The following is a 27,715-nucleotide window of genomic DNA, read 5'->3' on the forward strand; positions in this document are numbered from 1 at the left end:
CTAAGAGGTAGATGTTATTTCCTTACCTGAGAGGTTAAGTGACTCACCCCACATTTACACAGATAAGTGGCAGGGCTGGGATTCTTACCTAACTTTGAGCAGTGGTTCTCTACACACCCTTTTGGGGTCTTGCCTGCCTACCTACCTCTGAAAGAGACTCTTCTTTCCTGATTCTCTTTTTAATTTCTTGGACATATTTCTGGCTGCTAGAAATGAAGAAAGGAAGGTCTGAGCTAGATATGGTAAGGGTCAGATGGGTATAAGGAAGCAACCCTCTTGCTATCTGTTCAACCCCTTGTGTCAGTTGTTCAAATGTTGAGCTTATTGGACTATAGTTAGTTTGTCCTGATAAGGCCTTAGGACTCTGATAACATAGAAGTTTCCTTCCTTCTGACAACTCCTATCAGTAATAAGATTGAGTGACCACTTGGAATTTTGTCTTGAGAAGGATTTTAAAGCTACTTTATTTACACTGAGTGAAAAAGAGTTCTGGCATTGATTAACTGTGTCTGCCATGGACATGGAATAGCTGAGATATCATCTCCATTAAAGGTGGCAAATAATCCTCAATAATCTTCTAAGGAAGTGACCCTTTCCTCAGAAAGGAAATGGGAACCTAGAAGGTGGGTTTTAGCCTTCTGAGAAGAAACTCCTGTCTCTTACAGAGCCTCCCTTTCTTGGGTTTAGATTTTAGGTGAAAGTGTCAGGTTGAAAGGTACAGCTGGGTGGTGGAGGATGGGTGAGCTATACAAGCCTCATTTCAGCTGGACAATGAGGGATTACAGATGGGGGAGACATCCTACCACTCCTACCTGGGGCCAGCATAGTGTCAAATACTGTATTAGTCAGGGCTTTTAGAGAAACAGAACTAATAGAATGTAAAGTGTGGGGCGATGAGTAGATAGAGAAATAGTCAATCGAAGTTATGTGATTAACTATTACTAATTTGGACTTAGAATTCAAAATATTACTTTAGATAATTATTTCACTTTACCTTGGTGTTTTGAGTACATTTAGTCTTTCTAAACATATCACCCTCCCTGCCACATTTATTCTTCTCTGCTCCTATCTTAAGTTTATTGTGCCACTGTCTTCCGCATGTCTCAATTATGATATCCATAATCCTACCAAGTCATCTCAGCCAGAACTTTGGAGTCATATTTGGTATCTTCATCATTTTAATTTATACAGGTTACAAACTCCTGCCAATGCTAATAATATATATTCTCTCCTTTCAGCTCCCCTCATGAGATCTTTGTTTTCACATCTTCATTACCTTTTGTCTGTCTTTACTGTAAGACCTTCTAAATTGGAAACTCCAAAGTTACCTCTCTTATTCTCTTTCTTTTTTATTTTATTTATTTTTTATTTTGGTATCTTTAATCTACAGTTACATGAGGAACATTATGTTTACTAGACTCCCCCCTTCACCAAGTCCCCCCGACATACTCCATTACTCACTGTCCATCAGTGTAGGAAGATGCTATTAAATCACTAGTTGTCTTCTCTGTGTTGCACAGCCCTCCCCTTGCCCCCACCACATTATACATGCTAATCGTAAGGCCCCCCTTTCTTGTCCCCCACCTTCTCCCTCCTTTCCCACCCATCCTCCCCAGTCCCTTTCCCTTTGGTAACTGTTAGTCCATTCTTGGATTCTGTGATTCTGCTCTTGTTTTGTTCCTTCAGTTTTTCATTTGTTCTTATATCCCACATATGAGTGAAATCATTTGGTACTTGTCTTTCTCTGTCTGGCTTATTTCACTGAGCATAATACCCTCTAGCTCCATCCATGTTGTTGCGAATGGTAGGATTTGTTTTCTTATTATGGCTGAATAATATTCCATTGTGTATATGTACCACATCTTCTTTATCCATTCATCTACTGATGGATACTTGGGTTTCTTCCATTTCTTGGCTAGTGTAAATAGTGCTGTGATAAACATAGGGGTATATCTGTCTTTTTCAAATTGGGCTGCTGCATTTTTAGGGTAAATACCTGGAATGGGATTCCTGGGTCAAATAGTATTTCTATTTTGAGCTTTTTGAGGAACCTCCTTATTGCTTTCCACAATGGTTGAACTAATTTACATTCCCACCAGCAGTGTAGGAGGGTTCCCCTTTCTCCGCAACCTCGCCAACATTTGTTGTTGTTTGTCTTTTGGATGGTGGCGATACTTACTTGTGTGAGGTAATATCTCATTGTGGTTTTAATTTGCATTTCTCTGATAACTAGCAATGTGGAGCATCTTTTCATGTGTCTGTTGGCCATCTGAATTTCTTCTTTGGAGAACTGTCTGTTCAGCTCCTCTGCCCATTGTTTAATTGGATCGTTCGCTTTTTGTTTGTTGAGGTGCATGAGCTCTTTATATATTTTGGATGTCAACCCTTTATTGGATCTGTCATTTATGAATATATTCTCCCATACTGTAGGATGCCTTATTGTTCTGTTGATGGTGTCCTTTGCTGTACAGAAGCTTTTTGGTTTGATACAGACCCACTTGTTCATTTTTGCTTTTGTTTCCCTTGCCTGGGGAGATATGTTCATGAAGAAGTTGCTCATGTTTATGTCAAAGAGATTTTTGCCTATGTTTTCTTCTAAGAGTTTTATGGTTTCATGGCTTACATTCAGTTCTTTGATGCATTTAGAGTTTACTCTTGTGTATGGGGTTAGACGGTGATCCAGTTTCATTCCCTTACATGTAGCTGTCCAGTTTTGCCAACACAGCTGTTGAAGAGGCTGTCATTTCCCCATTGTATGTCCATGGCTCATTTATCGTATATTAATTGACCATATATGTTTGGGTTAATGTCTGGAGACTCTATTCTGTTCCACTGGTCTGTGGCTCTGTTCTTGTGCCAGTACCAAATTGTCTTGATTACTGTGACTTTGTAGTAGAGCTTGAAGTTGGGGAGTGAGATCGCCCCCACTTTATTCTTACTTCTCAAGATTGCTTTGGCTATTTGGGGTCTTTGGTGGTTCCATATGAATTTTAAAACTATTTGTTCCAGTTCGTTGAAGAATGCTGTTGGTAATTTGATAGGGACTGCATTAAATCTGTAGATTACTTTGGGCAGGATGGCATTTTGACAATATTAATTCTTCCTAGCTAAGAGCATGGGATGAGTTACCATCTGTTAGTGTCCTTTTAATTTCTCTTAAGAATGTCTTGTAGTTTTCCGGGTGTAGGTCTTTCACTTCCTTGGTTAGGTTTATTCCTAGGTATTTTTTTTTTTTGATGCAATTGTGAATGGAATTGTTTTCCTGGTTTCTCTTTCTATTAGTTCATTGATAGTGTATAGGAAAGCCTCAGATTTCTGTGTATTGATTTTGTATCCTGCAACTTTGCTGAATTCCGATATTAGTTCTAGTAGTTTTGGAGTGGAGTATTTAGGATTTTTTATGTACAATATCATGTCATCTGCAAATAGTGACAGTTTGACTTCTTCTTTACCAATCTGGATTCTTTGTATTTCTTTTTTTTGTCTAATTGCCGTGGCTAGGACCTCCAGTACTATGTTGAATAACAGTGAGGAGAGTGGGCATCCCTGTCTTCTTCCCGATCTTAGAGGAAGTGCTTTCAGCTTCTCGCTATTCAGTATGATGTTGGCTATGGGTATACTTATATGAACTTTATTATGTTGAGGTACTTGCCCTCTATACCCATTTTGCTGAGAGGTTTTATCATGAATGGATGTTGAATTTTGTTGAATGCTTTTTCAGTGTCTATGGAGATTATCATGTGATTTTTGTCCTTCTTTTTGTTGATGTGATGGAGGATGATGGATTTTCGAATGTTGTACCATCCTTGCATCCCTGAGATGAATCCCACTTGATCATGGTGTGTGATCCTCTTGATGTACTTTTGAATTCGGTTTGCTAATATTTTGTTGAGTATTTTTGTATCTACGCTCATCAGGGATTTTGGTCTGTAATTTTCTTTTTTGGTGGGGTCTTTGCCTGGTTTTGGTATTAGGGTGATGTTGGCTTCATAGAATGAGTCTGGAAGTATTCCCTCTTCTTCTATTTTTTGGAAAACTTTAAGGAGAATGGGTATTATGTCTTCTCTGTATGTCTGATAAAACTGCAGTAAATCTGTCTGGCCTGGGAGTTTTGCTCTTGGGTAGTTTTTTGATTACTGCTTCAATTTCTTTGCTGGTAATTGGTCTGTTTAGTTTTTCTGTTTCTTCCTTGGTCAGTCTTGGAAGATTGTATTTTTCTAGGAAGTTGTCCATTTCTTCTAGGTTTTCCAGCTTGTTAGCATATAGTTTTTTGTAGCATTCTCTAATAATTCTTTGTATTTCTGTGGGTCTGTCATGATTTTTACTTTCTCGTTTCTGATTCTGTTGATTCTCTTTTTCTTTTTATAAGTCTGGCTAGGGAATTATCTATTTTGTTTATTTTCTCAAAGAACCAGCTCTTGATTTCATTGATTTTTTTCTATTGTTTTTTTCTTCTCAATTTTATTTATTTCTTCTTTATTATGTCCCTCCTTCTGCTGACTTTAGGCCTCATTTTTTCTTTTTTTTCCAATTTCGATTATTGTGTGTCTTTAGACTATTTATTTGGGATTATTCTTCCTTCTTTAAATATGCCTTTATTGCTATCTACTTTCCTCTTAAAACTGCTTTCGCTGCATCCCACAGAAGTTGGGGCTTTGTGTTGTCATTGTCATTTGTTTCTATGTATTGCTTGATCTCTATTTTGATTTGGTCATTGATCCATTGATTATTTAGGAGCATGTTGTTAAGTCTCCATGTGTTTGTGAGCCTTTTTGCTTTCTTTGTACAATTTATTTCTAGTTTTATACCTTTGTGGTCTGAGAAGTTGGTTGGTAGAATTTCAATCTTTTTGAATCTACTGAGGCTCTTTTTGTGGTGTAGTATGTGGTCTATTCTGGAGAATGTTCCATGTGCACTTGAGAAGAATGTGTATCCTGTTGCTTTTGTATGTAGAGTTCTGTAGATGTCTATTAGGTCCATCTGTTCTAGTGTGTTGTTCAGTGCCTCTCTGTCCTTACTTATTTTCTGTCTGGTGGATCTGTGCTTTGGAGTGAGTGGTGTGTTGAAGTCTCCTAAAATGAATGCATTGCATTTATTTCCTCCTTTAATTCTCTTAGTATTTGTTTCACATATGTTGGTACTCCTCTATTGGGTGCATATATATTTATAATGGTTATATCCTCTTGTTGGATTGACCCCTTTATCACTATAATGTCCTTCTTTATCTCTTGTGACTTTCTTTGTTTTGAAGTCTATTTTGTCTGATACTAGTACTGCAACACCTGCTTTTTTCTCCCTGTTGTTTGCATGGAATATCTTTCCATCCCTTGACTTTTAGTCTGTGCATGTCTTTGGGTTTGAGGTGAGTCTCTTGTAAGCAGCATATAGATGGGTCTTGCTTTTTTATCCATTCTTTTACTCTGTGTCTTTTGATTGGTGCATTCAGTCCAATTAATTTAGGGTGATTATTGAAAGATATGTACTTATTGCCATTGCAGGCTTTAAATTTGTGGTTACCAAATGTTCAAGGTTAGCTCCTTTACTGTCTTACTGACTAACTTAACTCACTTATTAACTATTATAAACACAGTCTGATGATTATTTCTCTCCCTTCTTATTCCTCCTCCTCCATTCTTTGTGTGTTAGGTGTTTGTGTGTGTGTGTGTGTGTGTGTGTGTGTGTGTGTGTGTGTGTGTGTGTGTGTGCTCTTTTGTTTCCTTTGATTGCTTTTGTGGGTAGTTGATTTTATTTTTTGCCTTGAGTTAGTATTTGATTGTTCCACTTTCTTTGCTGTGATTTTATTTTCTCTGGTGACATCTGTTTAGCCTTAGGAGTGCTTCCATCTAGAGCAGTCCCTGTAAAATACCCTGTAGAGGTATTTTGTGGGAGGCAAATTCCGTCAACTTTTGCTTGTCTGGAAATTGTTTAATCCCTCCTTCATATTTAATGATAATCGTGCTGGATACAGTATCCTTAGTTCAAGGCCCTTCTGTTTCATTACATTAAATATATCATGCCATTCTCTTCTGGCCTGTAAGGTTTCTGTTGAGAAGTCTGATGATAACCTGATGAGTTTTCCTTTCTATGTAACCTTTTTTCTCTCTCTCTGGCTGCCTTTAATACTCTTTCCTTGTCTTTGATCTGTGTCATTTTAATTATTATGTGTCTTGGTGTTGTCCTCCTTGGGTCCCTTGTGTTGGGAGTTCTGTGTGCTTCCATGGTCTGAGAGACTATTTCCTCCCCCAGTTTGGGGAAGTTTTCTGCAATTATTTCTTCAAAGACAGTTTTTATCCCCTTTTCTCTCTCTTCTTCTTCTGGTACCCCTATAATGCAGATATTGTTCCATTTTGATTAGTCACACAGTTCTCTTAATATTCTTTCATTCCTGGAGATCCTTTTATCTCTGTCTGCATCAGCTTCTCTATGTTCCTGTTCTCTGTTTTCTATTCCATTAATGACCTCTTGTATCTTGTCCTTTCTGCTTTGAAGTCCTTCCAGAGATTGTTTTATTTCTGTATTCTCCCTCCTTAGCTCTTGCATATTCCTCTACAAGTCCGTCAGCATGGTTATGACCTTTATTTTGAATTCTTTTTCAGGAAGATTGGTTAAATCTATCTCCCCATATTCCCTGTCTAGGGAGGATGTCTGAGTTAGTCTGGTCTGTATCAAATTCTTCTGCCTTTTCATGGCGATAGAGGTAGTCGTAGGCAGTTGGCAAGTGTGTCAACTGGGAGAACCAAGTTCATTTTCACTTGCTCCTGGCCTTCCTTTCCTGGGAGAACGGTGACCCCTAGTGGCTTGTGCTGGGCAGTTGCGTGCAGACAGGGTCTCTGATTCTTGCCCGGCCACTGTGGAGTAAGCTCCATGCAGTTGCTGTGGGCGTGGCCAGCCTCAGGTTGCTGCTGTGCTATATGGCAGGGCCTCACCGGAGGGGGAACGGGCGGGAGGCTGTTTATCACCATGAGGGGCCTCAGAGCTGCCCTGCTGCTGTGGGGGTTAGTTCGCCCGGAGTTGCCCAGGATTCCCAGCTGCTGGTCTGAGTGCGCCGGGATGCTTCCGTCCAACTGTTAGGCACCTGTCCCTTTAAGACTTTCATAAAGCACTCGCTTTTCTTTTTTCCCAGGGGCACCAGCTGTGGGTAACGCTCGCAGGTTTTTCTGTTCCGTTTCCCTAGTATCCAGCACACCATGCACTGTATGTCTGCCCTCCCAGTGCAGATGACTAGGGCTGGGTATTTAGCAGTCCTGGGCTCCCTCTCCCTCCAGGCTCTGACTCCTCTTTTCCCACCGGGAGCTGGGGTGAGGGGCGTGCTCAGGTCCCGCTGGGCCGCGGCTTGTATCTTACCCCCTTCGTGAGGTGCTGGGTTCTTGCAGGTGTAGATGTAGCCTGGCTGTTGTCCTGTATCTTCTGGTCTCTCTTTTAGGGATAGTTGTATTTATTGTATTTTCAAAAATAAATATGTTTGTGGGAGGAGATTTCCGCTCTCCTACTCACGCCTCCATCTTGGCTCCTCCTCTCTCTTATTGTCTTTTTATGAATAATGTCAAATATCTACAACAGCAGAGAGAAGATATAAGTAATTATCCTACAGCATATAATTTAAAAATTATTTTACTTTAAGTTAATACCAGTTAGGTAGTATTTGAGCTGATTTACTTTGTTTTTACTGTCTTTATTCTCCCACACCACTTTTTGATAGTTGTAATGTTTCTAATAATCCAAGAACTTATATGCTAATCTTTCATTATATGATTTTTTAAATCTCTCATTTTTTAACAGCTAATAGAGAAGCTGATGTACTGTTTGAAGTATTATTTGATGAAGAATTTCCTGGAGGCTTAACCATAAGGTTTGTATAATCACAGTTTGTGAATGTCTGTGTGGCCAGTGACTTTACATTACTTTCCTGTCCACAGTTTCGTTATGTGCAAGATGTCATATATGCTACTAGTGATGTAAGAGTGAGTAAGACAGACATGCTTTCTACCTTCATAGAGCTTTAATATAGTGGGGAAGATAATTAAGTAACTGATTATAATATTGTCTAATTAAAATGTGACCTGGAGGTGAAAGTCCTGTATTCTGAAAACTATAAGACACTGATGAAGGAAAATTGAAGAAAACACAAATAAATGGAAACTACCCCATGATCACGGATAGGAAAATTAATCCTGCTGAAATGGCCATCCTACCCAAAGCAATTTGCAGATTCACTGCAATCCCTATCAAAATACCAGTGACATTTTTCAATGAACTAGACTAAATAATCCTAAAAATTATACGGAACCACAGAAGATCCTGAATACCCAAAGTAATCTTGAGAAAGAAAAACAAAGCTGGGGGTGTCATACTCCCTGTCTTCAAGCTATACCACAAGGCTACAGTAATCAAAACAGTATGGTACTGGACCAAGAACAGACACATAGATAAATGGAATTGAATAGAGACCCCAGAAATAAACCCACACATATATGGACAATTAATATATGATAACAGAGGCATGTATATACAAGAGGAAATAGACAGTCTTCAATAAAATGGCATTGGGAACAATGGATAGTAACATGCTAGAGAATAAAACTGGATTACTGTCTAATGCTATACACAAAAATAGTCAAAATGAATTAAAGACCTAAATATAAGACTTGAAACCATAAAACTCTTAGAAGAAAACATAGGCAAAAATCCCTTTAACATAAGCATGAGCAGTTTTTCTCTGGACACATCTCCCAGGGAAGGGAAACAAAAATAAATGTAAAGTAGGACTACGTGACAGTAAAAAGCTTCTGTACAGCAGAGGAAGCCATCCACAAAATGAAAAGCAACCTATGGTATGAGAGAATATATTCTCAAATGATATATCCAGTAAGGGGCTTACATCTAAAATACCTAAGAAACTCATATGACACAACACCAAAAAAACAAATAACCCAAGCAGAAAATGAACAGAAGACCTGAAGAGACACTTTTCCAGAGAAGACATACAGATGGCCAATAGGCACAACAAAAGATGCTCCACGTCACTAATCATCAGGGAAATGCAAATCAAAACCACAAAGAGATACCACCTCACACAAGTCAGAATGGCCACCGTCCAAAAGAATAAGAAATAACAAGTGCTGGCAAGGATGTGGAGAAAAGGGAACTCTCCTATACTGTTGGTGGAAATGTAAATTGGTGCAGCCACTATGGAAAGCAGTATGGAGGTTCCTCAATAAACTAAAGGTAGAAATGCCATATGACCTAGGAATTCCACTTGTAGGAATTAACCCATAAAAAACAAAAATCTCTGATTCAAAAAGATACATGCATGCCTTTGTTTACTGCCACATTATTTACAATAGCCAAGATATGGAAACAACCAAAGTGTCCATCAACAGATGAACAGATAAAGAAGAAGTGGTACATATGCACAGTGGAATATTATTCAGACATAAAAAGAAAGAAATCCTGCCAGTTGTGACAACATGAATAGACTCAGAGGATATTATGCTAAGTGTAATAATCCAGACAGAAAGAGAAATACTGTATGAGTTCAACTACATGTGGAATCAAAACAAAATAAAACAAAACAAAACAGCTGTGGACTTATAGACACTGAGAAGTGACTGGTGGTTACCATGAGGAGAGGTTTGGGGTGGGTGGGTGAAATAGGTGAAGAGGATAAAGAAGCACAAAATCTCAATCGTGATATAAATTAGTCATGATGATGAAAGTACAGCATAGAGAATATAGTCAGTAGTTCTGTAACAAACATCTTGCTGTGTTGAAAGTAATGACACTAGTTGGGATTAACATTAAATAATGTAGTTCACTAATATAAATAAATAAGAAATAATGATACTGAAAAAAACACGAAATGGTTTAAGGGTGATAAGGCATTATGGTGGGAGCTTGTTCTCATATGTTTGAAGGACAAATGGCTTTGTACCGTCTTATAACATTTATACAAGTGTGACATTGTTTCAAGTAAAAATTTTTAAAAATAAAACGTGACCAGGGGGGAGATTCAAGATGGCAGCGTGAGAGATGAGACAGAGAACTACTCCCAAAACCATATATAGTACAAAAATATAGTTAATACAACTAACCTGGAACAGGAACAGGAGGAAAGGCTGCATACAGACCTCACGAACAGAGCAGACCTCACAAAGCAGGGTAACATACCAAAGCCTTGATCCGATGGGACCCAGGCCATTCCCCCACCCCAGCTCACTGGCAGGAGGAAGAGAAATGGAGCTGGGTGGGGGTAGAAGCCTAAGACTGCTGAACACCCAGCCCTGGAGTGTTGGAGGGGTTGGGGAGCTGGGACAGGCAGAGTCCTTGAGATACATATTCCAGCCATTTGTGAAGGAATGGGATCCACATCCGGCCGGTCTGGGACAAAGGAAAGTCAGGTGGTCTGGGAGGCTTTCTAGCAGCAACAGGGCTGCTGAAGGGGCGGGGTTTGCACAGAACTTGCTGTGTGGGAGAAGGGATAGGTGAACAAGGTTGGGTGTGCTCTGCACAGGAAGTTGGGAACTCTCAGGAGCTTCAGGTGCTCCATTCCCCTGGCTGGCTACTCAGCTTCGAGGGTCCCGCTGTGATACGCAGCCTACTGTGCCTTCCTCCTGGCCTGCAGGCACTGGCTTGCAAACTGGCAGTCACTGCACTGCCATCAGGCCAGCCAGAGGGAGGGCCCACCTACACACTTAGAGACTCAAAGCACAGAGGTTTACACCTGTGTGCTTGGCCAACTGGCTCTGATACTGGAGATAGACACTGCAGACGGGAATGGTTCCCCCATAAATATCTATGCACCCAACACAGAAACACCTACGTATGTGAAACAAATAGTAACAGAATTAAAGGGGGAAATAGAAGCAAGATCAGGAAACATCTTGCTTCCCCCCAGGCACCAGTGCTGCTCACCTACGAGCCACAACCTCACTCTGGGGACTGAGCAGCTCCAGAGACTGGAGATTCTGGGCACTAGAGGGCACCACATAGAAATATGAAACGTCAAAGGAGCCTGGTTCAGAACAAAATCTCACAAACCCCAGAAAAAGGACCAAATGAAACAGAACTCACCAATCTTCCTGAAAGAGAGTTCAAAATAAAAATCATAAACATGCTTATGGAAGTACAGAAAAATATTCAAAACTCAGGAATTACTTTAAGACAGATTCAGTCATTAAGAAATTCCATATCTGAAATGAAACATACAGTGGAGGGATTTAAAAGCAGATTGGATGTAGTAGAAGAGACAGTAAATGAAATAGAAATTAGAGAAGAGGAATGAATACAAAGAAGCTGAGACACAGAGAGAAAAAGGATCTCTGAGAAGGAAAGAATACTGAGAGAACTGTGTGACGAATCCAAATGGCAAAATATTTGTATTATAGGGGTACCACAAGATGAAGAGAGAGAAAAAGGGATCGAAAGTGTCATTGAGGAGATAATTGCTGAAAACTTCCCCAATCTGGGGAAGGAGATACTCTCTCAAGCCATGGAGGTGCACGGATCTCCAAACACAAGAGACCCAAAGAGACAATATCAAGACATATAATGATTAAAGTGGCAAAGATCAAGGATAAAGTCAGACTTTTAAAGCAGCTAGAGAGAAAAGAAAAGATCACATACAAAGTAAAACCCGTCAGGCTACCATCAGATTTCTCAACAGAAACCTTACAGGCCAGAAGGAAGTGGCATGATACATTTAATGCAATAAAGCAGAAGGGCCTCAAACCAAGAATACTCTACCTGGCAAGGTAATTATTTAAATTTGAAGGAGGGATTAAACAATTTTCAGATAAACAAAAGCTGAGAGAATTTACCTCCGACAAACCACCTCTACAGTGCATTTTGGAGGGACTGCTATAAATGGAAGTATTCCTAAGGCTAAATAGATGTCACCAGGGGAAATAAAACCACAGCAAAGTAGAACAATTAATTACTAAGCAGATGCAAATTCAAATCAACTACCCTCAAAATCAGTCAAGGGATAGACAAAGAGTACAGAGTATGACATCTCACATGTAAAGAATGAAGGAGGAAGAAAAAGGAGGGGAAAAAAAAAGAACATTTAGGTTGTGCTTGTAATACTGTACGAAGAGAGTTAAATTAGAATATTAGATAGCAAGGGAAGTACCCTTGAGCCTTTGGTAACCACGAATCTAAAGCCTGCAATGGCAATAAGTACATACATATCAATAATCACCCTAAATGTAAATGGACTGAATGCACCAATCAAAAGACATAGAGTCACTGAATAGATAAAAAAAACAAGACCAGTCTATATGCTGCCTAAAAGAGACTCACTTCAAACCCAAAGACATACACAAACTGAAAGTTAAAGGGATGAAAAAAGATATTTCATGCAACTAAAAGGGAGAAAAAGGCAGGAGTTGCATCGGATAAAATGGACTTCAAAACAAAGAAAGTAAGAAGAGACAAAAAAGGACATTACATAGTGATAAAGGGGTCAATCCAACAACAAGATATAACTATTATAAATATCTATGCACCCAACACAGAAGCACCTACATATGTAAAACAAATAGTGACAGAATTAAAGGGGGAAATAGAATGCAATGAATTCATTTTAGCAGACTTCAACACACCACTCACTCCAAAGGACAGATCAACCAGACAGAAAATAAGCAAAGAGACAGAGGCACTGAACAACATATTAGAACAGACAGACCTAACGGACATCTACAGAACATTCCATCCAAAAGCAACAGGATACACATTCTTCTTAAGTGCACATGAAACATTTTCAAGAATAAATCATATACAAGGCCACAAAAAGAGACTGAGTGAATTCAAAAAGACTGAAATTATACAAACCAGCTTCTCAGATCACAAAGGTATGAAACCAGAAGTAAATTACACAAAGAAAACAAAAAAGCCCACAAACACATGGAAGCTTCAGAACATGCTCCTAAATAATCAGTGGATCAATGACTAAATAAAAACAGATAAAGCAATATATGGAGACAAATGACAACAATAATTCAAAACAACACAAAATCTGTGGGACACAGTGAAGGTCATGCTAAGAGGGAACTATATTGCAATACAGGCCTACCTCAGGAAAGAAGAACTATCCCAAATGAACAGTATAAACTCACAATTAACAAAACTAGAAAAGGAACAATAAATGAGGCCCTAAGTCAGTAGAAGGAGGGTCATAATAAAGATGAGAGCAGAAATAAAATTGAAACAAATAAAACAATACAAAGAATCAATGAAACCAAGACCTGGTTCTTTGAGAAAATAAACAAAATAGATAAGTCCCTAGCCACACTTATTAAGATAAAGAGAGAATCTACACATATCAACAGAATCAGAAATGAGAAAGAAAAAATCACAGCAGACCCTACAGAAATACAAAGAATTATTGGAGACTACTATGGGAATCTATATGCCAAGAAGCTAGAAAACCTAGAAGAAACAGACGACTTCCTAGAAAAACACAACCTTCCAAGACTAATGAAGGAAGAAACAGAAAATCTGAATAGACAAATTACCAGCAAGGAAATTGAACTGCTAATAAAAAAATGACCTAAGAACAAAACGCCTGGACCAGATGGTTTCACTGCTGAATTTTATCAAACGTTTAGTGAAGACCTGATACCCATCCTACTTAATGTTTTCCAAAAGTAGAAGAGGAGGGGATACTCCCAAACTCATTCTATGAGGCCAACATCACTCTAATACAAAAACCAGTCACAGACACCACAGAAAAAGAAAATTACAGACCAATATCCCTGATAAACATAGATGCAAAAATACTCAACAAAATATTAGCAAACCAAATTCATAAATACCTCAAAAGGATCATCCATCATGATCAAGTGGGATTCATCCCAGGGATGCAAGGATGGTACAACATTCAAAAATCCATCAACATAATCCACCACATCAACAAAAACAGGTACAAAAATAACATGATCATTGCCATAGATGCTGAAAAAGCATTCAACAAAATTCAACATCCATTCACAATAAAAACTCTGAACAAAATGGATTTAGAGGGCAAATACCTCAACATAATAATAGCCATATATGACAAACCCACAGCCAACATTATACTTAACAGTGAGAAACTGAAAGCTTTTCCTTTAAGATTGGGAACAAGACAAGGATAGCCACTCTCCCCACTTTTATGCAACATAGTTCTGGAGGTCCTAACCATGGCAGTCAGACAAAACAAAGAAATAAAAGGCATCCAGATAGGTAAGGAAGGAGTCAAATTGTCCGTTTGCAGATGAAATGATATTGTACATAAAAAATCCACTCCCTAAAGAATCCACTCCAAAACGACTATATCTAATATCTGATTTCAGCAAAGTTGGGGAATGCAAAATTAATACGCAGAAATCTGTGGCATGCCTATACACTAACGATGAACTAGCTGAAAGAAAAACCAGGAAAACAATTCCATTCACAATTGCATCAAAAAGAATAAAGTACCTAGGAATGAACCTTTGCTAGGAGGTGAAAGACCTATACTCTGAAAACTACAAGACACTCTTGAAAGAAATTAAAGAAGATACCAATAAATGGAAACACATCCCATACTCATGGATAGGATGAATTAATATTGTCAAAATGGCCATCCTGCCTAAAGCAATCTACAGATTCAATGCAATTCCTATCAAAATACCAAAAGCATTCTTCAATGAATTAGAGCAAATATTTCTAAAACTCTTATGGAACCACAAGGACCCTGAATAGCCAAAGCAATCCTGACAGGGAAGAATAAAGCAGGGTGAATTACACTGCCTGACTTCAAGCTCTACTACAAAGCCACAGTAATCAAGACTATTTGATACTGGCACAAGAAAAGACCAATAGACCAGTGGAACAGACTAGAGAACCCAGATATAAACCAAAGCATATATGGTCAATTAATATATGATAAAGGAGCCATGGATATACAATGGGGAAATGACAGCCTCTTCAACAGCTGGTGTTGGCAAACCTGGACAGCTACATGTAAGGGAATGAAATTGGATTATTGTCTAATCTCATAAACAAAAGTAAACTCTAAATGCATCAAAGACCTGAATGTAAGTCTTGAGACCATAAAACTCTTAGAAGAAAACATAGGCAAAAATCGCTTGGACATAAACATGAGCAACTTCTTCATGAACATATCTCCCCAGGCAAGGGAAACAAAAGCAAAAATGAACAAGTGGGACTGTATCAAACTAAAAAGCTTCTGTACAGCAAAGGACACAATGAATAGAACAACAATTCATCCTACAGTACAGGAGAATGTATTCATAAATGACATCTAATAAGGGGTTGACATCCAAATTATATAAAGAGCTCATGAACCTCAAAAACCAAAACAAATAAGCAAATTAAAAAATAGGCAGACTAGAGTAGGGATTAAAGATGGCAGCGTGAGAGGAGAGACAGAGGCTTCCTCCTAAAACTGTATACAATTAGAAAATATTATTGGCACAACTAATCCTGAGAGAGCAACAGGAAAGAGGACGGTGCCAGACTGCATACACCTGGAGAAAAGAGCAGACCTCATGGAACAGGGTAATGTACCAAAGCTGTGGCCAGGCAGGACCCAAGCCCCTCCCCGACCCCAGCTCACTGGCGGAAAGAAGAAAAATGGAGCAGGGAGGGAGTGAAAGGCCTGGAACTGCTGAATACCTAGCTCTGGGAGCACAAACCTACATTTCATGGTGCTTTCATGACACTTGCATGATTACTGGGTTGGAAAGCTAATACAGGCAGAATTCCTGGAGAGACTGAGATTCCAGCCGCTTGTGGAAAGCAGGGATCCATATCCGGCTGCTCTGGGACAAAAGCTTATATCTGTGTGCTCGGCCCACTGGTTAAGGCAGTGGAGACAGGCACAGCAGCCGGGAGGTGGGGAACAGCTCTTTACTCCCCCCAGGCACCAATACCACTCTCCTGCGACTCCCGACATTGCTTCACGGGCTGAGGAGCTCCAGAGTAGAGCTTCTGGACACTAGATGGCACCATATACAAATAGGAAACGCCCAAGGAACCTGGTCCAGAGTAAAATTAATATAACTCCGAAGAAAGATTTAAATGATATGGACCTTATGATTCTTCCTGAAAGGGAGTTCAAAATAAAAATCATCAACGTGCGAATAGAGGTACGGAAAGATTTCCAGGACCTCAGGAATGAATTCAGTTCAGAGATCCAATCACTGAAGAGCACGATGGAGGGTATTAAAAGTAGGTTGGATACGGAGGAGACGACAAATGAAATAGAAATGAGAGAAGAGGAATACAAAGAAGCTGAGGCACAGAGAGAAAAACGGATAGCTAAGAATGAAAGAATATTGAGAGAACTGTGTGACCAATCCAAATGGAAAAATATTCGCATTATAGGGGTACCAGAAGAAGAAGAGAAAGGGATAGAAAGTGTCTCCGACGGGTAAGATTCCTCAAGGGAGGAACAACCTAAGACAGGCACAGTCGCAGGGGGCCATCAGGTGAGAAAATGGGGATCAGCAGAGGTGAGGCTTAGAACCTCCCCCCTCATGTTCTGAGAGAAATCTTCTGCATACATGGATGTTTTATTGCCCTTGTCTAGCTTGGATTAACACATAGTCTACAGGCACACACCTGATCATCTACATTTGCTCTCTTACAACACTAAACTCTGTTTTCTACCTTTATCTCGTATCTACCTACCACTTCAGCATTTTATTAAAAATAATAGTAATAGAGAAATGTGGTATCCACATATAAATCAAGTATAAAAATCAAATGAATATTCATATTTGAACTGTTTATAGTTCATAATACATGAACAAAACCAAAAGCTTCTGTGATGACTGCCCTTGTAATGTTCACCATGTAACTTATTCACTATGTAAGAATTTGTACTCCATGTAAGAACTTGTTCGTTATGCATCAGAAGATTGGAGACTGACGAAAATTAGGCTTGGGGTGGATTAATGATTGTGCATTGAGTATTGACTGCCCTATACAGAATTTTATTGTTGTGAACAACCATTTGATCAATAAATATGAGAGATGCCCTCACCAAAAAAAAAAAAAAAAAAAAATAGAAAGTGTCTCCGAGGAGGTAGTTGCTGAAAACTTACCCAGACTGGGGACAGATATAGTCTCTCAGGCCATGGAGATCCACAGATCTCCCAATACAAGGGACCCAAGGAAGACAACACCAAGACATATAGGAATAAAACAGGCAAAGATCAAGAATAAGGACAGACTATTAAGAGCAGCCAGAGAGAGAAATAATATCACATACAAAGGAAAACCCATCAGGCTAACATCAGACTTCTCAGCAGAAACCTTACAGGCCAGAAGGGAGTGGCATGATGTATTTAATGCAATGAAGCAAAAGGACCTCAAACCAAGATTACTTTATCCGGCAAGATTATCATTTAAATTTGAAGGAGGGATTAAACAATTTCAAGATAAGCAAAAGCTGAGAGAATTTACCTCCCACAAACCATCTCTACAGTCTATTTTGGAGGGACTGCAATAGATGGAAGGGTTCCTAAGGTTTAATAGCTGTCACCACAGGTAATAAAACTATAGTAAAGAAAGTAGAGCAACTAATGACTAAGCAAATACAAAATTAAATTAACTATCCCCAAAGTCAATCAAGGGATAGACAAAGAGTACAGAATATGATACCTAATATATAAAGAATGGAGGAGGAATAAAAAGGAGGAGAAAAAGAAAAGAACCTTTAGATTGTGTTTGTAACAGCATCTTAAGTGCTTCTTAAGTTAGACTCTTAGATAGTAAGGAAATTAACCTTGAACGTCTGGTAACCACGAATCTAAAGCCTACAATGGCAATAAGTACATACCTATCGATAATCATGCTAAATGTAAATGGACTGAATGCACCAATCAAAAGACATAGAGTCACAGAATGGATAAAAACAAGACCCATCTATATGCTATTTACAAGAGACTCACCTCAAACCCAAAGACATGCACAGACTAAAAGTCAAGGGATGGAAAAATATATTTCATGCAAACAACAGGGAGAAAAAAGCAAGTGTTGCAGTACTAGTATCAGACAAAATAGACTTCAAAACAAAGTAACAAGAGATAAAGAAGGACATTACGTAATGATAAAGGGTCAGTCCAACAAGAGGATATAACCATTATAAATATATATGCACCCAACACAGGAGCACCAGCATATGTGAAACAAATACTAACAGAACTAAAGGAGGAATTAGAATGCAATGTATTCATTTTAGGAGACTTCAACACACCACTCACTCCAAGGGACAGATCCACCAAACAGAAAATAAGTAAGGACACAGAGACACTGAACAACACACTAGAACAGATGGACCTAATAGACATCTACAGAACTCTACATACAAAAGCAACAGGATACACATTTTTCTCAAGTGCACATGGAACATTCTCCAGAATAGACCACATACTAGGCCACAAAAAGAGCCTCAGTACATTCAAAAAGATTGAAATTCTACCAACCAACTTTTCAGACCACAAAGGTATAAAACTAGAACTAAATTGTACAAAGAAAGCAAAAAGGCTCACAAACACATGGAGGCTTAACAACATGCTCCTGAATAATCAATGGATCAATGACCAAATTAAAATAGAGATCAAGGAGTATATGAAAACAAATGACGACAACAACAACACAAAGCCCCGACTTCTGTGGAATGCAGCAAAAGCAGTCTTAAGAGGAAAGTATATAGCAATCCAGGCATACTTAAGGAAGGAAAAACAATCCCAAATGAATAGTCTATTCATTATCTATAGTCAATTATCTATAGTCTATAGTCACTATATAATCTATAGTCAATTATTTAAATTGGAAAAAGAAGAACAAATGAGGCCTAAAGTCAGCAGAAGGAGGGACATAATAAAGATCAGAGAAGAAATAAATAAAATTGAGAAGCATAAAACAATAGAAAAAAAATTAATGAAACCAAGATCTGGTTCTTAAAAAATAAACAAAATAAATAAGGCTCTAGCCAGACTTATTAAGAGAAAAAGAGAATCAGCATGCATCAACAGAATCTGAAATTAGAAAGGAAACATCACGACGGACCCCACAGAAATACAAAGAATTATTAGAGACTACTATGAAAACCTATACGCTAACAAGCTGGAAAACCTAGAAGAAATGGACAACTTCCTAGAAAAATACAACCTTCCAAGACTGACCAAGGAAGAAACACAAAATCTAAACAAACCAATTACCAGCAAAGAAATTGAAGCAGTAATCAAAAAACTCCCCAAGAACAATACCCCCAGGCCAGATGGATTTACCTTGAAATTTTATCAGACATACAGAGAAGATATAATACCCATTTTCCTTAAAGTTTTTCAAAAAGTAGAAGAGGAGGGAATACTCCCAAACTCATTCTATGAAGCCAACATCACCCTAATACCAAAACCAGGCAAAGACCCCACCAAAAAAGAAAATTACAGACCAATATCCCTGATGAACGTAGATGCAAAAATACTCAACAAAATATTAGCAAACCGAATTCAAAAATACATCAAAAGGATCATACACCATGACCAAGTGGGATTCATCCCAGGGATGCAAGGATGGTACAACATTCGAAAGTCCATCAACATCATCCACCACGTCAACAAAAAGGACACAAACTACATGATCATCTCCATAGATGCTGAAAAAGCATTCAACAAAATTCAACATCCATTCATGATAAAAACTCTCAGCAAAATGGGTATAGAGGGCAAGTACCTCAACATAATAAAGGCCATATATGATAAACCCACAGCCAACATTATACTGAACAGCAAGAAGCTGATAGCTTTTCCTCTGAGATCGGGAACAAGACAGATGCCCACTCTCCCCACTGTTATTCAACATAACTGGAGGCCCTAGCCATCTCAGTGAGATAACACAAAGAAATAAAAGGCATCCAGATTGGTAAAGAAGACGTTAAACTGACACTATTTGCAGATGACATGATATTGTACATAAAAAACCCTTAAGATTCCACTCCAAAAGTACTAGAAAAATATCACAATTCAGCAAAGTTGCAGGATACAAAATTAATACACAGAAATCTATGGCTTTCCTATACACTAACAATGAACTAATAGAAAGAGAAATCAGGAAAACAATTCCATTCACAATGGCATCAAAAAGAATTAAATACCTAGGAATAAACCTAACCAAGGAAGTGAAAGACCTATACTGTGAAAACTACAGGACACTCTTAAGTGAAATTAAAGAAGACACTACCAAATGGAAACTCATCCCATGCTCTTTGCTAGGAAGAATTAATATTGTCAAAATGGCCATCCAGCCCATAGCAATATACAGATTCAATGCAATCCCTATCAAATTACCAACAGCATTCTTCAATGAACTGGAACAAATAGTTTTAAAACTCATATGGAACCACCAAAGACCCCGAATAGCCAAAGCAATCCTGAGAAGGAAGAATAAAGTGGGGGCAATCTCGCTCCCCAACTTCAAGCTCTACTACAAAGCCACAGTAATCAAGACAATTTGGAGCTGGCGCAAGAACAGACCCACAGACCAGTGGAACAGAATAGAGACTCCAGACATTAACCCAAACATATATGGTCAATTAATATATGATAAAGTAGCCATGGACATACAATGGGAAATGACAGCCTCTTCCACAGTTGGTGCTGGGAAAACTGGACAGCTACATGTAAGAGAATGAAACTGGACCATTGTCTTACACCATACACGAAAGTAAATTCGAAATGGATCAACGACCTGAATGTAAATCATAAAACCATAAAACTCTTAGAACAAAACATAGCCAAAAATTTCTTGTCCATAAACATGAGCAACTTCTTCATGAACATATCTCCGCAGGCAAGGAAAACAAAAGCAAAAATGAACAGGTGGGACTACATCAAGCTGAAAAGCTGCTGTACAGAAAAGGACACCATCAATAGAAGAAAAATGTATCCTACAGTGTGGGAGAATATATTCATAATTCACAGTTCCGATAAAGGATTGACATGCAAAATATATGAAGAGCTCATGCACCTCAACAAACAAAAAGCAAAAAATCCAATTAAAAAATGGTCAGAGGAGCTGAACAGACAGTTCTCCAAAGAAGAAATTCAGATGGCCAACAGACACATGAAAAGATGCTCCACATCGCTTGTCATCAGAGAAATGCAAATTAAAACCACAATGAGATATCACCTCACACCAGTAAGTATGACCACCATCCAAAAGACAAACAACAACAAATGTTGGCAAGGTTGCGGAGAAAGGGGAACCCTCCTACACTGCTGGTGGGAATGTAAATTAGTTCAACCATTGTGGAAAGGAATATGGAGGTTCCTCAAAAATCTCAAAATAGACTTACCATTTGACCCAGGAATTCCACTTCTAGGAATTTACCATAAGAATATAGCAGCCCAGTTTGAAAAAGACAGATGCACCACTATGTTTATCGCACTATTTACACTAGCCAAGAAATGGAAGCAACCTATTTACACTAGCCAAGAAATGGAAGTGTCCATCAGTAGATGAATGGATAAATGGATAAAGAAGATGTGGTACATATCCACAATGGAATATTATTCAGCCATAAGAAGAAAACAAATCCTACCATTTACAACAGCATAAATGGAGCTAGACGGTATTATGCTTATTGAAATAAGCCACACGGAGAAAGACAAGTAACATGTGATTTCACTCATCTGTAGAATATCAGAACCAGAAAACACTGAAGGATCAAAACAGCAGCAAACTCACAGAATCCAAAAAAGGACTAACAGTTACCAAAGGGAAAGGGACTGGGGAGGATGGGTGGGAAGGGAGAGAAAGGGGTAAAAGGGGCATCACGATTAGCACACAAAATGTAAGGGTAGGGGACACAGGGAAGTCAGTGTAACACAGAGAAGTAGTGATTTTAAAGCATCTTACTACACTGATGGACAGTGACTGTAATGCCGTATGTGGTCGAGACGTGATAATATGCAGAGTCTAGTATCCATAACGTTGCTTATGTAATTGTACATCAATGTTATCAAAATTTTTAAAAATCAAAAAAATAAAATAAAATATGTCCAATGGTGCTATGGAGAAGTTCAGGTTTCTATGAGTATGATAATTCCTGATGTCTCCAGAAAGGCTTACTATTTAACATAGGACTTGACAAATGAATAATAGTTAACTGGGAGGAAAGGAGAAGAAGAGTGGGTGAAAAATGGTCTGGAATATGCAGCAATGGACATATCACTATTTCAAAAACCAAAAAAGAGTGTAAGTGTATCTGAACTTCTGCAACTATGTAAGATTTGAATAAGAGAGAGAGAAGCAAATACCACACTATGCAGGAACTTGTAAGCCAACTTTCAGGACATGTTAAAGATGCTTGTATCTTGGTCCTCATCCTTAAAGCAGACTAATGCCATCAAAATCAGAGATGTGACATGATTGGATTTGCATTTTAATGGAGTTTTGGGTGCTCGCGCCAAATTGTGGTGTTCTGAGCGAATGGCAGGCATAATAAAGAACATGGAAAATTGAGCTGACCCTTGAGAAGTTTGACCATGAAGAGGAAAAAAAATACCTAGAAGTTAGGAGGTTTAAAAGGAAATTATTGGATTGTTTGTTTGCTTATTTCTTTTTTATTAAGGTATTATTGATATACAATCTTATGAAGGTTTCACATGAGCAACATTGTGGTTACTACATTCCCCCCTATTATCAAGTCTCCACCACATATACCATTACAGTCACTGTCCATCAGCATAGTAAGATGCTACAGAGTCACTACTTGTCATCTGTGTTATACTGCCTTCCCCATGTCCCCACTACATTATGTGTGCTATTCATAATACCCCACTCCCCTTCTCCCCGCCTCCCCAGCCCTTTCCCTTTAGTAATGGCTAGTCCCTTGTTGGAGTCTGTGAGTCTGCTACAGTTTCATTCCTTCAGTTTTCTTTGTTGCTGTACTCCACAAATGACTGAAATCATTTGGTACTTGTCTTTCTCTGCCTGGCTTATTTCACTGAGCATAATACCCTCTAGCTCCAACCATGTTGTTGCAAATGATAGGATTTGTTTACTCTAACGGCTGAATAATATTCCATTTGTATATATGTACCACATCTTCTTTATGCATTCGCCCACTGATGGACACTTAGGTTCCTTCCATATCTTCACTGTGGTAAATAGTGCTGTTATAAACGGGGGTGCGTATGTCTTTTTGAAACTAGAATCTTTTTTTCTTTGGGTAAATTCTTAGGAGTGGAATTCCTGGGTCAAGTGGTATTTCTATTTTCAGTTTTTTGAGGACGATCTGTACTGCTTTCCACAATGGTTGAACTAATTTACATTCCCACCGGCAGTGTAGGATGGTTCCCCATTCTCCATATCCTCACCAGCATTTGTTGTTGTCTGTCTTTTGGATGTTGGTCATCCTAACTGGTGTGAGGCAATATCTCACTGTGGTTTTGATTTCCGTTATGATTAGCGATGTGGATCATCTTTTCATGAGCCTGTTGGCCATCTGAATTTCTTCAATGGAGAATTGTCTTTTCAGATCCTCTGCCCATTTTTTTTTATTTTTCTGAAGAACATTATGTTTACTAGGCACTCCCCTACCCCAAGTCCCCCCCACAAACCCCATTACAGTCATTGTCCATCAGCATAGTAAGATGTTGTAGAATCACTACTTGTCTTCTCTGTGTTGCAAAGCCCTCCCCTTTCCCCCACCCCCCACATTATACATGCTAATCATAACAGCCCCTTTCTTCTTCCCTGCTCTTATCCCTCCCTACCCTCCCATTCTCCCCAGTCTCTTTCCCTTTGGTAACTGTTAGTCCATTCCTGGGGTCTATGATTCTGCTGCTGTTTTGTTTCTTCAGTTTTTCTTTTGTTCTTATACTCCACAGATGAGTGAAATCATTTGGTATTTGTCTTTCTCCACCTGGCTTATTTCACTGAGCATAATACCCTCTAGCTCCATCCATATTGTTGCAAATGGTAGGATTTGTTTTCTTCTTATGGCTGAATAAAATTCCATTGTGTATATGTACCACATCTTCTTTATCCATTCATCTACTGATGGACACTTAGGTTGCTTCCATTTCTTGGCTAGTGTAAACAGTGCTGTGATAAACATAGGGGTGCATCTGTCTTTTTCAAACTGGAGTGCTGCATCCTTAGGGTAAATTCCTAGAAGTGGAATGCCTGGGTCAAATGGTAAGTCTATTTTGAGCATTTTGAGGAACCTCTATATTACTTTCCACAATGGTTGGACTAATTTACATTCCCACCAGCAGTGTAGGAGGGTTCCCCTTTCTCCGCAACCTCGCCAACATTTGTTGTTGTTTGTCTTTTGGATGGTGGCGATACTTACTTGTGTGAGGTAATATCTCATTGTGGTTTTAATTTGCATTTCTCTGATAACTAGCAATGTGGAGCATCTTTTCATGTGTCTGTTGGCCATCTGAATTTCTTCTTTGGAGAACTGTCTGTTCAGCTCCTCTGCCCATTTTTTAATTGGATTATTTGCTTTTTGTTTGTTGAGGAGTGTGAGCTCTTTATATATTTTGGATGTCAAGCCTTTATCGGATCTGTCATTTACGAAAATATTCTCCCATACTGTAGGGTACCTTTTTGTTCTATGGATGGGGTCCTTTGCTGTACAGAAGCTTTTCAGCTTGATATAGTCCCACTTGTTCATTTTTGCTTTTGTTTTCCTTCCTCTGCCCATTTTTTAAACGGGTTATTTGCTTTGTGCGTGTTCAGTTGTTTGAGTTCTTTATATATTTTGACTCTTAACCCCTTATTAGATGTGTTGTTTATGAATATATTCTCCAATACTGTAGAATGCCTTTCTGTTCTGCTGATGGTGTCCTTTGCTGTACAGAAGCTTTTTAGTTTAATGTAGTCCCATTTGTTCATTTTTGCTTTTGTTTCCCTTGCCCAACAAGTTCTGTTCAGGAAAAAGTTGATCATGTTTATATTCAAGAGATTTTGCCTCTGTTTTCTTCCAATATTTTTATGGTTTCGTAACTTACATTGAGGTCTTTGATCTATTTTGTGTTTACTATTCTTTATGCAGTTTGACAGTAATGCAGTTTCATTGTCTTACATGTAGCTCTCCAGTTTTACCAACACCAGTTATTGAAATGCTGTCATTTCACCATTGCATATCCATAAGTCCTTTATTTTATATTAAGTAACCATATTTGCCATGTTTATGTCTGGTCTATCTATTCTGTTCCATTAATCTATGCGTCTGTTCTTTTGCCAGTACCAAATTGTCTTCACTACTGTGGCTTTATAGTAGAGCTTGAAGTTGAGGAGCATAATTCCCCCAGCTTTATTCTTTCTTCTCAGGATTGCAGTGGCTATTCGGGGTCTTTTGTAGTTCAATATGAATTTTAGAACTATTTGTTCTAGTTCATTGAAGAATGCTGTTGGTATTTTGATGGGGATTGCATTATGTCTGTAGGTTGCTTTAGGCAGGATGGCCATTTTTCAATATTAATTCTTCCAATCCATGAGTATGCGATGTATTTCTATTTATTGGTGTCTTAATTTCTCTCGAGTGTCTTGTAGTTTTCAGAGTATATGTCTTTCACCTCCTTGGTTAGGTTTATTCCTAGGTATTTTATTCTTTTAGATGCAATTGTAAATGGAATGGTGTTCCTAATTTCTCTTTCTGCTGGTTCATCATTAGTGTCTAGGAGAGCAACAGATTTCTGTGTATTAATTTTATATCCTGCAACTTTACTGAATTCAGTTATTCTAGTAGTTTTGGAGTGGGTTTTTTTAGGGTTTTTTATTTACAATATCATATCATCTGAAAATAGTGACAGTTTCACTTCTTTCTTACCAATCTGGATGCCTTTTATTCATTGTGTTCTCTGATTGCTGTTGCTGGGACCTCCAGTACTATGTTGAATAGAAGTGGGGAGAGTGAACATCCTCATCTTGTTCTCGATCTTAGAGGAAAAGCTTTCAGTTTTTCTCTGTTATGTATGATGTTGGCTGTGCATTTGTCATATATGGCCTTTAGTATGTTAAGGTGCTTGCTCTCTATGTCCTTTTTGTTGACAGTTTTCATCATGAATGGATGTTGAATTTTTTAAATGCTTTTTCAGCATCTATTGAGATGATCATGTTTTTTTTCCTTTTTGTTGATGTAATGGATGATGTTGATGTATTTTTGAATGCTGTACCACCCTTGCATCCCTGGGGTAAATCCCACTTGATCGTGATGGATGATCTTTATGTATTTTTGAATTCAGTTTGCTAATATTTTGTTGAGTATATTTGCATCTATGTTCATTAGGGATATTGGTGTGTAATTTTATTTTTTTTTCTTTTCTCGTGTCTTTGCCTGGTTTGGGGATTAGAGTAATGCTGGCCTCATAGAATGATTTTGGAAGTATTCCCTCCTCTTCTACTTTTTGGAAAACTTTAAGGAGGATGGTTATTAAGTCTTCTCTAAATGCCTGATAAAATTCAGCAGTGAAACCATCTTGTCCTGGGGTTTTGTTCTTGGGTAGTTTTTGATTACTGATTCAGTTTCATTGCTGGTAATTGGTCTGTTGAGATTTTCTGTTTCTTTCTGGGTCCCTCTTGGAAGATTGTATTTTTCTAGAAAGTTTTCCATTTCTTCTAGATTATTCAATTTGTCATCATATAATTTGTCATAGTATTCTCTCATAATTCTTTGTATTTCTGTGGTGTCCGTAGTGATGTTTCCTTTCTCATTTCAGATTCTGGTTATGTGATTAGACTTTCTTTTTTTCTAGATAAGTCTGGCTAGGGGTTTATCTGTTTTGTTTACTTTTTCAAAGAACCAGCTCTTGGTTTCATTGATTGTTTCTATTGTTTTATTCTTCTCAATTTTATTTATTTCTGCTCTGATCTTTATTATGTCCCTCCTCCTACTGACTTTGGGCCTCATTGTTCTTCTTTTTCTAGTTTCATTAAGTGTGAGTTTAGACTGTTCATCTGATATTGTTGTTCTTTCTTGAGATAAGCCTGTTTTGCAGTACACTTCCCTTTTCGAATGGCTTTTACTGCATTCCACAGAGCTTTGCAGTTTTGAGTTATTGTTTTCATTTGTCTCCGTGTATTTCTTGACTTGTTTTTATTTGGTCGATAATCCATTGATCATTTAGGAGCATGTTCTTAAGCCTCCATATGTTTGTGGATTTTTTTGTTTTCTTCGCATAATTTATTTCTAGTTTCATTCCTTTGTGGTCTTAGATGCTGTTTGACACAATTTCAATCCTTCTGAATTTACTGAGGCTATTTTTGTGGCCTAATATGTGATCTGTTCTGGAAAATGTTCCACGTGCTCTTGAGAAGAACGTGTATCCTCCTGCTTTTGGTAGAGTGTTCTGTGGATGTCTATTAGTTGCATCTGTTCTAATGTGTTGTTCAGTGCCTCTGTCTCCTTAATTTCTGTCTGGTTAATCTGTCCTTTGGAGTAAGTGGAGTGTTGAAGTCTCCTAAAATGAATGCATTGCATTCTATTTCCCCCTTTAATTCTGTAGTATTTGTTTCACATATGTAGGTGTTCCTATTTTGGGTCCATAGATATTTATAATGGTTATATCTTCTTGTTCTACTGACCCCTTTATCATTATGTAATGTCCTTCTCTGTTTCTTGTTACTTTTTTTGTTTTGAAGTCTATTTTTCCTGATACAACTACTACAACTCCTGCTTTTTTCTCCCTATTATTTGCATGAAATA

The 27,715-nt window shown here is 38.3% G+C and overlaps 1 protein-coding gene across 1 annotated transcript in view; it reads left to right on the forward strand.

The window, feature by feature from the left end:
- Positions 1–27,715, forward strand: part of XRN1 (5'-3' exoribonuclease 1) — a 177,551-nt gene that overhangs the window by 105,051 nt on the left and 44,785 nt on the right. Inside the window, 1 exon segment of the mRNA XM_057498318.1 lies at positions 7,780–7,849. Coding sequence (XP_057354301.1) covers positions 7,780–7,849 — 70 coding nt within the window.

The sequence above is a fragment of the Manis pentadactyla genome, chromosome 1 (assembly GCF_030020395.1).
Source record: "Manis pentadactyla isolate mManPen7 chromosome 1, mManPen7.hap1, whole genome shotgun sequence".
Taxonomy (NCBI): domain Eukaryota; kingdom Metazoa; phylum Chordata; class Mammalia; order Pholidota; family Manidae; genus Manis; species Manis pentadactyla.